Here is a 13,602-nt window from a genome sequence, read left to right as displayed (position 1 = left end):
AACCTTCTCCAGAATAGATCACATCCTGGGCCATAAATCTGGTCTTGGAAAATTCAAAAAAATTGAAATCATTCCAGTCATCTTTTCTGACCACAGTGCAGTAAGATTAGATCTCAATTACAGGAAAAAAATTGTTAAAAATTCAAACATATGGAGGCTAAATAACACGCTTCTGAATAACCAACAAATCATAGAAGAAATCAAAATATGTATAGAAATGAATGAAAATGAAAACACAACAACCCAAAACCTATGGGACACTGTAAAAGCAGTGCTAAGGGGAAGGTTCATAGCGTTACAGGCTTACATCAAGAAACAAGAAAAAGGCCAAATAAATAACCTAACTCTACACCTAAAGCAATTAAGAGAAGGAAGAAATGAAGAACCCCAGGGTTAGCAGAAGGAAAGAAATCTTAAAAATCAGGGCAGAAATAAATGCAATAGAAACTAAAGAGACCATAGCAAAAATCAACAAAGCTAAAAGCTGGTTTTTTGAAAAAATAAACAAAATTGACAAACCATTAGCAAGACTCATTAAGAAACAAAGAGAGAAAAACCAAATTAACAAAATTAGAAATGAAAATGGAGAGATCACAACAGACAACACTGAAATACAAAGGATCATAAGAGACTACTACCAGCAGCCCTATGCCAATAAAATGGACAACTTGGATGAAATGGACAAATTCTTAGAAAAGTATAACTTTCCAAAACTGAACCAGGAAGAAATAGAAGATCTTAACAGACCCATCACAAGCAAGGAAATCGAAACTGTAATCAAAAATCTTCCAGCAAACAAAAGCCCAGGACCAGATGGCTTCACAGCTGAATTCTACCAAAAATTTAGAGAAGAGCTAACACCTATCTTACTCAAACTCTTCCAGAAAATTGCAGAAGAAGGTAAACTTCCAAACTCATTCTATGAGACCAACATCACCCTAATTCCAAAACCAGACAAAGATGCCACAAAAAAAGAAAACTACAGGCCAATATCACTGATGAACATAGATGCAAAAATCCTTAACAAAATTCTAGCAAACAGAATCCAACAACATATTAAAAAAATCATACACCATGACCAAGTGGTCTTTATCCCAGGAATGCAAGGATTCTTTAATATCCGCAAATCAATCAATGTAATACACCACATTAACAAATTGAAAGATAAAAACCATATGATTATCTCAATAGATGCAGAGAAAGCCTTTGACAAAATTCAACACTCATTTATGATTAAAACTCTCCAAAAAGCAGGAATAGAAGGAACATACCTCAACATAATAAAAGCTATATATGACAAACCCACAGCAAGCATCACCCTCAATGGTGAAAAATTGAAAGCATTTCCCCTGAAATCAGGAACAAGACAAGGGTGCCCACTCTCACCACTACTATTCAACATAGTGTTGGAAGTTTTGGCCACAGCAATCAGAGCAGAAAAAGAAGTAAAAGGAATCCAGATAGGAAAAGAAGAAGTGAAACTCTCACTGTTTGCAGATGACATGATCCTCTACATAGAAAACCCTAAAGACTCTACCAGAAAATTACTAGAGCTAATCAATGAATATAGTAAAGTTTCAGGATATAAAATTAACACACAGAAATCCCTTGCATTCCTATATACTAACAATGAAAAAACAGAAAGAGAAATTAAGGAAACAATACCATTCACCATTGCAACAAAAAGAATAAAATACTTAGGAGTATATCTACCTAAAGAAACAAAAGACCTATACATAGAAAACTATAAAACACTGATGAAAGAAATCAAAGAGGACACAAACAGATGGAGAAACATACCGTGCTCATGGATTGGAAGAATCAATATTGTCAAAATGGCTATTCTACCCAAAGCAATCTATAGATTCAATGCAATCCCTATCAAGCTACCAACGGTATTTTTCACAGAACTAGACCAAAGAATTTCACAATTTGTATGGAAATACAAAAAACCTCGAATAGCCAAAGTAATCTTGAGAAAGAAGAATGGAACTGGAGGAATCAACCTGCCTGACTTCAGACTCTACTACAAAGCCACAGTCATCAAGACAGTATGGTACTGGCACAAAGACAGAAATATAGATCAGTGGAACAGAATAGAAAGCCCAGAGATAAATCCACGAACCTATGGACACCTTATCTTTGACAAAGAAGGCAAGGATATACAATGGAAAAAAGACAACCTCTTTAACAAGTGGTGCTGGGAAAACTGGTCAACCACTTGTAAAAGAATGAAACTAGAACACTTTCTAACACCATACACAAAAATAAACTCAAAATGGATTAAAGATCTAAATGTAAGACCAGAAACTATAAAACTCCTAGAGGAGAACATAGGCAAAACACTCTCCGACATAAATCACAGCAAGATCCTCTATGACCCACCTCCCAGAATACTGGAAATAAAAGCAAAACTAAACAAATGGGACCTAATGAAACTTAAAAGCTTTTGCACTACAAAGGAAACTATAAGTAAGGTGAAAAGACAGCCCTCAGATTGGGAGAAAATAAGAGCAAATGAAGAAACAGACAAAGGATTAATCTCAAAAATATACAAGCAACTCCTGCAGCTCAATTCCAGAAAAATAAATGACCCAATCAAAAAATGGGCCAAAGAACTAAACAAACATTTCTCCAAAGAAGACATACAGATGGCTAACAAACACATGAAAAGAGGCTCAACATCACTCATTATTAGAGAAATGCAAATCAAAACCACAATGAGGTTCCATTACACGCCAGTCAGGATGGCTGCTATCCAAAAGTCTACAAGCAATAAATGCTGGAGAGGGTGTGGAGAAAAGGGAACCCTCTTACACTGTTGGTGGGAATGCAAACTAGTACAGCCGCTATGGAAAACAGTGTGGAGATTTCTTAAAAAACTGGAAATAGAACTGCCATATGACCCAGCAATCCCACTTCTGGGCATACACACTGAGGAAACCAGATCTGAAAGAGACACGTGCACCCCAATGTTCATCACAGCACTGTTTATAATAGCCAGGACATGGAAGCAACCTAGATGCCCATCAGCAGACGAATGGATAAGGAAGCTGTGGTACATATACACCATGGAATATTACTCAGCCGTTAAAAAGAATTCATTTGAATCAGTCCTAATGAGATGGATGAAACTGGAGCCCCTTATACAGAGTGAAGTAAGCCAGAAAGATAAAGAACATTACAGCATACTAACACATATATATGGAATTTAGAAAGATGGTAATGATAACCCTATATGCAAAACAGAAAAAGAGACACAGAAATACAGAACAGACTTTTGAACTCTGTGGGAGAAGGTGAGGGTGGGATGTTTCAAAAGAACAGCATGTATACTATCTATGGTGAAACAGATCACCAGCCCAGGTGGGATGCATGAGACAAGTGCTCGGGCCTGGTGCACTGGGAAGACCCAGAGGAATCGGGTGGAGAGGGAGGTGGGAGGGGGGATCGGGATGGGGAATACGTGTAACTCTATGGCTGATTCATATCAATGTATGACAAAACCCACTGAAATGTTGTGAAGTAATTAGCCTCCAACTAATAATAAAAAAAAATAAATTAAAAAAAAAAATATTTTCCCAAGTTCCCTGGGTCGTTCTGCTTTATAGTAAACTAACCATTCCCGAGGAGCGGCGTACGGGAGGTGCTCTACCCAGCTGGTCAGAAGCACAGGGCACAGCTGGACTTGGGGCTGGCAGTAAACGCGGACGGGAGGCAGCTTCACGGGACCGGGCCCTTAACCTGTGGGATCTGATGTTACCCTCACAGGGCGTCAGAACTGCTTTAAAGTGAAAGACACCCAGCTAGTGTTGCAGAGAACTGTGTGGAGGGGAAAAAAATCCCAGACCTTTGGTGACCAAAAATGAAGTGTTTTGTGTGAGTAATAAAGGACACATAGGAATATTTTTTCCTTTGTACAAACATTGATGTCTTTCGCAAAGATTTTTCAGCCAGTTTTGATGGTAGTTAATTTTTTTAAATTTCATTTTTAGATGAATCCCACTAAAAGAGTAATAAAGTAACTGCCCATTAAAGTTAGTCTAGATGTGACAATGTGTGACTCATCTAAAGGAGGAAACGGATTTATTCAATTGATTTTATTCAGTAAAACTACAAATCCTCATAATGATGAAAGCAGGATGTAAAAGTCAAGCTCATCTTGACTTCTGTACCAATCTACAAGCCTCTCTGGACCCTAATGCAACAGAAGAAAAGGGCACAGAACTACAAGCAGAAAACAAGGAATACGTATCACATACTAGTAGGTAATCCAAGGCAGGTAATTTATACTGTGGCCTAAATTCTCCCGAGCTCTAATCGGATCATAAACCTTTATTCCCATTCTCACGAAGCTGAACTTCTGACAGTTAGAAGATAGACTGAATTCTATCTTCATGCAAAGAAACTTAAGCAAGGTCATCTTACACCTACAGCCCTCTGGGCAAACATTCTTAGGAAGAATACATTAATCTCACACATATTAATCTGCTTAAACTTAATCTGATTCTATCTTCAGTGTAACTCATCACAAATCATGTAAAGACAATATATGATAACCAAAGAATATGGAAAACAGAAGAAAGCTTAACAAAGAACTATGTCAAGTCCTAACAATCACACTTACAGTAACAAAATGGGGTAGATTATTTTCTTCAGCTGTTTTGTATTCTTGTAGCAGATAACAGTGCCACAGAGTAGAAAACTTAGACCCTGTTCTTTTGCCTAGAAGAATGTACAGTTGTGACCTGAACCATCTACAGTGACTGAAAACAATCTACTGTTGTTGGAAAGGCTGTGGTGAGCTTAAGCCAGTAAGCAAGGTTGAAGATATTCTATGCAATGCTAAAGTGGTTCTTTATATGTGCATTTGCATTGCTCCTCAACAGGAGACTTTTATTAATAAACCAGGAGTATGCTCCCTAAGACTGTATACGTTCTAATGAGCCTCTATTTCAATAAAGTCCCAGAAATCATTTTCCACAGAGCATCTTCATATGGAAGGTTATATCAGTCTTCAGTTCCTCTGAAGCACTAGTCCATGATTAAACTTCTTATGAAGAAATGCTCAGAAATAAAGAGATCAGAATTAGGGCTCTCTTTCACTCTTACGGCCATGCATTCATCTCGTGACTTTTTCATTTTTAAAAGAAAAGTGCTGCTGAGATGGAAATCGTCTCAATAAATGCAGGGTCAGTTATTACAAAAAAAAAAAGTCTCACGTTCTGGTGAATTCAGTATCACTTCTAGAGTCATTGGTGCAGAATGGCTTCTGCCTCTGTGTTAACAGTGAGAGAGAACAGGGTATTACATGAACCAGGAGAGAAGAAAACCACAACCACAACAGAAAACCTTCAGCAGTACTTACTCTACAACACTGCAGTCACAGTCACAATACTCAAATCAAGATCTGTATCGTGAAGAAGCTCTAAGTTTATTGCTGACTTATCTTTGTTAGCTGGATCTCACAAAACAACCATTCTCTCACTGAAAAGAAATAAATGGAGTTTAGGAGGAAACTGTTTTTCTTTTTAAGATGATACAACTTTGAAGGTTAAAAGATGAAGCTGTTCAATTTCAACCACAGAACAGACTAATTTTAATGAAACACTACTTATGTTAGACAGAATTGAAAAAATTGAAAACATATTTCCTAAGTCATTAATGATACTATATACTTCAAAATATCTGTTCATTTATTTTAAACTTGTTTTCATTTCTCTCTCTGTTTGATATAATGAAACAGAGTAAGCAATAAAGTCCATTTTTGGAATCCCTTGTTGTTTATATATTTAGTCTTACATTTAGTCAGGATGGAGAAGGGCATGGTAACCCACTCCAGTGCTCTTGCCTGGAGAATCCCATGGACAGAGAAGCCTGGTGGGCTGCAGTCCCATGGGGTCACAAGGGGTCGGACACAACTGAGTGACTACCACTTTTAGTCAGGAAGGCTATAGGCTTGAAAAAGACCATAATAGTTTTCCCTATGTGGAGACGGCTTGAGAATCAAAAACCTTTAAATTTCCAAAGAAGACAGCAGAGGTTCGGATGAAGAAGTTCAACAACTTCCCAGTGCACTCCTGAGTCACACCTCCAGTCACGCCTAACTCTCCTACAGTGTTTTACATTTAAGAGCTCAACTCATGAATTCCTATCTATAGCCACAGAATCTTAGAAGAAATATCAGAAGCTTAGTCCAATTCCCAGCTGGAGTCGTGGAGTTTTGTTCCCTACAACAGGTATGATGTGTGGTTCTCCGGCCTTTGCTGGATCACCCAAGGCAGCCTACCTCAAAACTGGACAGTTCTATTGTGAAATTTGTTCTTATATTGTGCCAGTGTCACATTCCTAAAAGTGAAGGTGAAAGTGAAGTCAGTTGTGTCCGATTCTTTGCGACCCCATGGACTGGAGCCTACCAGGTTCCTCCATCATGGAATTTTCCAGGCAAGAGTACTGGAGTGGGGTGCCATTGCCTTCTCCAGGGGATGTTCCCAACCCAGGGATTGAACCCAGGTCTCCTGCATTGCAGGCAGACACTTTACCATCTGAGCCACCTGTCACATTCCTAAGGCAAGTATATGTGATTTTCATATTACCCCAAAAATTCTTTAGAGGGCACTTCTCTGACTTTTATTCTTGCTGTAAATTCAGGATACATGCAGCCCGGTGTGTACACAAGACAATCAATGCATCATGGGAAGAAAACATAACTTCACTTATATTTTTTATTCATCTTTTTCATGTCTGTTTTTATGTTATGAGATACATAATATGTGACAGTCGCTCAGTCGTGTCCAACTCTTTGCAATCCCATGGAATTCTCCAGGCCAGAACACTGGAGTGGGTAGCCTTTCCCTTCTCCAGGAGATCTTTCCAACGCAGGGATTGAACCCAGGTCTCCCCCATTGTAGGCAGATTCTTTACCAACTGAGCCACAAGCGAGACCCAACATAATATACAGGAACAATTATATAAAATATGAAAATATAAGAGACACAGTAAAACGTGTGGGTGGGTGAGCAAAATAATTTGGAGGCTACTCCTCTCCACAGTTAATAACCTTCCCTTTATTTTTTAAAAAAAGTAGGTCATAGGAGACCTACCTATACGATTATGAATCTTCAACAGATATTAAATACTCATAAACAGTGTAGCATCAACAACGTATAAATAAACGTTCAGCATCAGACTCCAAGGGTACCCAAATAATAGAGTGAAAGGCAAAAGAGTCCAGAAGTGGTGGCAAAGAAATGGGACTACCCAGCTCTCCCATCAAGCTTACTCCATGCATGTGGCAACCATGTATACACACACACACACCCCCACACCCAGAAGGGGGATAAAGACCTGTGAGCCTATCTTTCCTTATCCCCCCAACCTAAATCTAAAAACTGAATCTAACTGGACAGAATTTATCTACCTTTAACTGGAGAAGGAAATGGCAACCCACTCTAGTATCCGTGCCTGAAAAATCCTACAGAAAGAGGAGCCTGGCGGGCTATAGTCCTTGGGGTCACAGAGAGTCAGACACAACTGAGTGACTGAGCTTGAGCACTATCTGCCTTTAAAGGCCTAAGCTGGATTCTCCAGAATCTTAATATTCAAAGTGACCCCCAGAACATATCAAGTCCATTTCAATTAACATTTAAAATATAGTTATCCTTGAAATTAGTTTTCGAGTATAGTACTGTTAGAAAACACTTTCAAAATCTTTATTATAGAAAATACTCTAACTTTTTAAAGAAAATGTTCATGTTGCCACAAGGAGTACCCTAAAAACAAGGCAAGGAAATGAAGAATGAGTCTTTGAGAAACTGCTCTATCTAAGACCTTTAAAAAAGGCAAGCAATTTAAATTAGGTTTTCAAAGGTTTCCCTAGTAGCTCAGACAGTAAAGCATCTGCCTGCAATGCAGGAGACCCGGGTTCAATCCCTGGGTCGGGAAGATCCCCTGGAGAAGGAAATGGCAGCCCACTCCAGCATTCTTGCCTGGAGAGTTTCACCGACAGAGGAGCCTGGCGGCTGCAGTCCACAGGGCCGCGAAGAGCGACTGACACACAGGTTTTCAAAGCACGCTGTCTAGCTTCTTCTGGTTATTTAAAACCAAAACCACCTCACCGACCAAAGTAAAAATCCTGAAGCTATTTACTAACCACAAGAGTCTATGCAAAAGTTCAGAATTTGTGCCAACATTTGTTAAAAATTAGTTCCAAGACCAAGTTGGTAATTAAAAATAAGACTTTGGGATTATTATGATGGCTAACCAAGAAACTGCTTAAAATACACTGCAACCAGTAAGAATCACAAACCTAATGCTGAAAAATTAGCCATTTCATTAAATACTCTCAGCAGTACCAGAAGGTATCAACAGAGGGCCTCTAGAAACAGTGGTACGCAAGCTTTCTAAAAACATCTTTCCCAAGTAAACCAGGAAATGAATTACTTCCCTGGTACTTATATTTGCTAAAAAGAAAGTATAAGTTCAAATTAATTTGTCAAACATCTGATTAAGACTCTAGCTCAGAAATGAAATCTGGGAATTTCTCTTAAACTAAAAAATTCACCCCCAAATGAGGAAAGCAATATTCAAATGTCAAATATTGCTTTCCAGGTTACAACTCTGCACTGTAGGATCAAATTTTTCTAACAGTTTAAACAAAAGTGCCAGCTCTTCAGAATATTATTTTTTAAAAAACTGTGTGATATCTATTGTCATTCAGTCACTAAGTCATGTCCGACTGTTAGTAGCACGCCAGGCTTCCCTATCCTTCACTATCTCCCAGTGTTTGCTCAAACTCATATCCATTGACTCGGTGATGCCATCCAAACATCTCATCCTGTTGTCCCCTTCTCCGCCTGCCCTCAAGACATCTAAGATCATAAAATCACAAATATGATAGAAAAGCAACACGTGCTATCTTACTATCCTGAGAATAAGTGAATTAGGGCCCTATTGAACCAGGCAGATCCATATCACTTCTGATTTCCTGACAGACTCTCTTACAATTTCAGAGGCTTCTTTTATCCCAGTACACTGAAATTTCTATTATTTGGAGCTGGGAAGTATTTTCTTTTAAAGATAAACCAGAAAGTTCACTAGCAAAGTCTTATTAACATTTTTAAAATTACTGGGCATCTGTATTTTTAAAGCATTATCGACAAAAATTTCAGCTGTTCTGAATTAAATTCTATGACTATTAAATTAAATTCTATGACTTTCACCAGGTGAAAATCAAAGATGATATGAAAAAGATTGCAAAAAGGAAAAGCAACTTCAAACTAGCATTAAATATATTAAAAGAAGCATATCTGATCTTAGCATCAGAAAAGTGATAGGGGCTTCCCTGGCGATCCAGTGGCTAAGACTCTGGGCTCCCAGTGCAGGAGGACCAGGTTTGATTCCTGGTCTGGGAACTAGATCCCACATGCTGCAACTAAGACCTGGAGCAATGAAATAAACAAACAAGAAAAGCGATAGGTAAGCTCTAGTAACCACATGTGGGCACTGTATTCTGTTTTGGAGACCATAGTTTAAGAAGAATACTGAAGAACTAGAACAACCAGGAGCTGATGGACCGGTATGACTAAGTATTCAAAATGACGGTGTGAGAACCCCCCAGTGCTTGCTCAGCAGCACAGATACTAGAACTGGAGCACAGAGTATAGTCACGTGGGCCCTGCACAGGGATGATGCTCAAATTCCTGAAGCTCTCTGTACTTTTCATGGGCCTCTAGGGTCCTTAGTGAATTGTTTAAAACACAGATTTACATCTGTGACTGCCAAGGATCTTCCTGATTTGCAGTTTCCTGATGGAGCTCAGGGAGACTCCAAATTCATTTAGCATCCCAGAATCTCATTGCTAGAAGGCCATTCTTTAGGTCAGTTTTCTCTTTGAGCTACTTCCAGGCATTACTCACAGCTACAAAATTAGTTTTGGCAAGACCCACAACAGCAAAGGGTAGTAGTCCGAAGGATGACTTTTGTTACTCATCTGTCAAAGATGACCAGAGTTGTTTAAAAGTAGTAACAGAAGAAACCAAACAAGGGTAATAGGGAAATCAGTCTTTGTCACTGCTCTCATTCAAAAAGCTTATCTAAGTTATTTTGAAAAAGGAAAAACTTTGTCCCCCTTTCTTGTCCCCTACTTGACAAGAACAATCACATTCTTCAATTCTCTGACACACAAACAGGATAAAGAGGCAAGAAAGCTGACACGGAATCAGAAGGAGCCCAGGGATCCGGCCCTAGTATCACTCACAGTCAGCTGCATCACCTCAGGCTGTTTCTCCAACATTTCTGGATCTGTAGAATAAGGAGCTTGCTTAGGCTTAGCCCATAGGCTTAATAGTCTTTGAGATTTTGCTAATCACCCGGCAACAGCCAGCAATCTTTTGGCTGAAAATCATTTGTGTTGCAAGGGGCTCATTTTGTAATCAAGGTTTCTAAATTCTTAGCTTCCTCATTACTATGATATCGAAATCTGTGTCAGGGCTCTTTACCCCAGTAAGATGTTACTGTGATAAAATAAAAGGTAATTACCAGTTCTGTAGTTCAGTCAGTAAAGAATTCACCTGCAATGCAGAAGACCTGGGTTGAGGAGGAAATGGCAACCTACTCCAGTATTCTTGCCTGGGAAACCCCATGGACAGAGGAGCCTGGTGAGCTACAGTCCATGGGTCACAAGAATCGGACCCAACTTTGCGACTAAACTACCATCAATAAATATTTTACTTGACCTTTGGCTAAAGATATATTTTTGTAATATATAAACCAATAAATCCTTGCTAATTCTTTTTACAAAGAGATTTGTCCAAAGACTGATTTTTTAAATCAAACATCTTTTACATATTTTAAAGGATTCTATTTAGGAAAGAAGATGCTTTCAAAGTCAAACCATACATAAAATGAGAGACACTATTGCCTAATAAATATATGCTGATCCTGAAGTATGAAATCTGGTCTGCTCCCATTGACTGACGAGATCACAGGTCATAATGATGTAACATCAAAACAAGTCAAATATTAACAAATACTTACTAAAGCTCAATATTGTGCTGACTTGCCAAAGCTGCCTATCTTTCTTTAGATAAAATGCTGCATTACGATCGTTGAAGAAAAACCAATCTATTCTAGTAATTATCTTCTATCATAAATAATCCTGGTCTGTCTTCTATTTATCTAACTATGAGCCTTTGGGAAGCTAACAGTCACAAGACAAATTCTTATAACAATGTTCTGGATTAAAAAAAAAAATTAAAAAAGGGTAGTGGACTTTGGGGGCCAAAATTCTCCCTCCCTCTTGAGATTGAAGGCTACTGATTAGGTACTCAAATCCTTCGTGAATAAAAAGGGAAAGCAGAAGGTATAGGCACATACTATGTTCCTTTAGAGGTGTAATTATTCTAAAGTCTCTATATATTTTGTAATATAAAGAAAAAGGAGGTTAAATTGACTTCGCATTATCTTGAGCCTTCGTCACAGAAGGAATACAACTCAGATGTTAAAAACAAAACCAAATAAAACTTGGAGAGACATCCTTATGCCTGGTAAGTCTACCAAGGTCAAGAACATCCTAGCTACATCTTCAGTTCCACTCTTAGGACAATCATATTAAAAGTTAGCGTAAGATCATTAAGGATAATACAGGTATCTTGTGGATCACGCAGAAACATACTGCATTAAAACAAACATACACATTCTGGACCTCCTTGTAGCTCAGCTGGTAAAGAATCCACCTGCAAAGAGGGAGACCTGGGTTCGATCCCTGGGTTGGGAAGGTCCCCTGGAGAAGGGAAAGGCTACCACTCCAGTATTCTGGCCTGGAGAATTTCATGGACTGTATAGTCCATGGGGTTGCAAAGAGTTGGACACGACTGAGCAACTTTCACTTCACTTCATTTCACACATTCCAGACCTCTGAGTTAGGGTCAAAAAGCCTAAAAGTTACTTCCTTTGGCATACAAGTTTTGTTCTATAAAGTACCTTTACTAGAGAACAACTGAAAAGTCAAAACACATCTTCATGTCTGATTTATTCCTACTTTTCCATCCCATATAATTTCCTTGATAGCATCAGCTACCAAACTAACACTAAATACACAAACGAGAAAGATCTCTATTGGTTTTCATTTAAAAAATACAATTTTCAACGTTTTTGTTTTTAGAAAAACAGACATTATTTTACTAGTTCTCCCAAGCAGACTTCAGGACTTTCAATTTTATCTTTAATTATTTTAAAAAGTATGTATTTATTCATTTATTTGGCTGCACTGGGTCTCAGCTGCGGCATATGGGATCTTTAGCTACAGCATATGGGATCCAGCTCCCTGACCCGGGACTGAACCCAGACCCCACTGCATGCGGAGCCTGGAGTTACAGCCACCAGACCACCAGGGAAGTCACTTTATTTATTTTTTCCTTATTTTTATTTTTTATTGGAGGATAATTGCTTTACAATTTGTGTTGGTTTTGGCCATACAACATTTTATACAATACATACATTTATACATACAATTTTAACATTGTCAGTAAATTCTACCCACTCTTCTATTGTCCATTCCATTTCCACAGTTACCAATTCAGTTCAGTATTTTAAATTCAGTAGTTCAGTACCACTACTACGTATGATAGTCACTACTCAGTCTAGCCTACATCCTAACAACTCCCTGAACTAGTCACTTCTCAAGGTGTAATTCCTTCATTATTAATGGCCTGTCACAGTAAGAGTCATCGCCTCACTTCCATCTACTTCTCCTGGTCTAGGGGTACCACCTTGTGGTCAGCAACAGGAATTATCCTTCCCACCACCTCGTTTCTTTCCCCTGTGGTAGAACATTACACCTAGAATTTCTGGTTTTGCACGCGGTTCAATTAACTCACTTTTACAAACCTCCCTTTCATTTGAACAAAGCAGAATGCCATCCTGCAGTAATTTACTGTGGAGGGTAGTGTTCCTTATTTATAAACCCTGGGAAGTTCACATACTCTAAGTCTACAAGCTATTTGTTACTGAATGAGAAAGAATGGGTTTTAGTCTACACCTTTGACAAGGCCACTTGACATGACTATTTTAAAAGCTACATATAAACACAGTAAGTTTTAAAAAAACAAACAAAAAAAAACACAGTAGGCCCCAAATGGAGTCGCTTATGCTAATCCTCACATCATCAAACTGAGAACTAAATTACACTTTTTTGCCTCTCCCAGAAATGAACTCAAACCAGTCAACCAGGAACTGCTGATTAGCGTTAGTTAGGTAACCCTTGCCATCCTCTGTAGGGAGAGTAACCTAGCAATAACCAACACGCTTTTTGGATGAGTGTCGCAAAGAGTCAGACACGACTGAGCAACTGAACTGAACAGAACTGACTGAACTTCCTTGTTCCTGCTCCCTTCTGCCTAGAAGTCTTTCATTTTGTACAGCTCTTCAGAGTTCCTTTCTATTTGCTCAGACTGAATGCTGCCCAATTCATGAATCGTCAAATAAAGTCAGTAAGCTCTTGACTCGATTCACTTTCATTTTTTTGAAAAGTACTAACACTTAGACCATACAACCTAAGTTTAAATAAGACATACAGATCAAATTATCATTAATAAGAACTGT

At 38.5% G+C, this 13,602-nt stretch overlaps 1 protein-coding gene across 14 annotated transcripts in view; it reads right to left on the bottom strand.

The window, feature by feature from the left end:
• Window positions 1–13,602, bottom strand: part of TMCC1 (transmembrane and coiled-coil domain family 1) — a 160,548-nt gene that overhangs the window by 97,906 nt on the left and 49,040 nt on the right. The window contains exon 1 of one of the 14 annotated variants that reach the window (XM_061128891.1): window positions 10,259–10,309. The exons of the other annotated variants lie outside the window; for them this stretch is intronic. Within the exon in view, the coding sequence (XP_060984874.1) occupies window positions 10,259–10,294 (36 nt within the window). The 5' untranslated portion in view covers window positions 10,295–10,309. Of the gene's footprint in view, window positions 1–10,258; window positions 10,310–13,602 lie in introns of those variants that run through there. 14 annotated transcript variants of the gene reach the window in all.

Source organism: Dama dama, chromosome 24 (genome assembly GCF_033118175.1).
Source record: "Dama dama isolate Ldn47 chromosome 24, ASM3311817v1, whole genome shotgun sequence".
In the NCBI taxonomy this organism is placed as follows: Eukaryota; Metazoa; Chordata; class Mammalia; order Artiodactyla; family Cervidae; genus Dama; species Dama dama.
The sequence above is the reverse complement of the archived record's forward strand: the minus strand, read 5'-3'. Positions and strand labels throughout refer to the sequence as shown.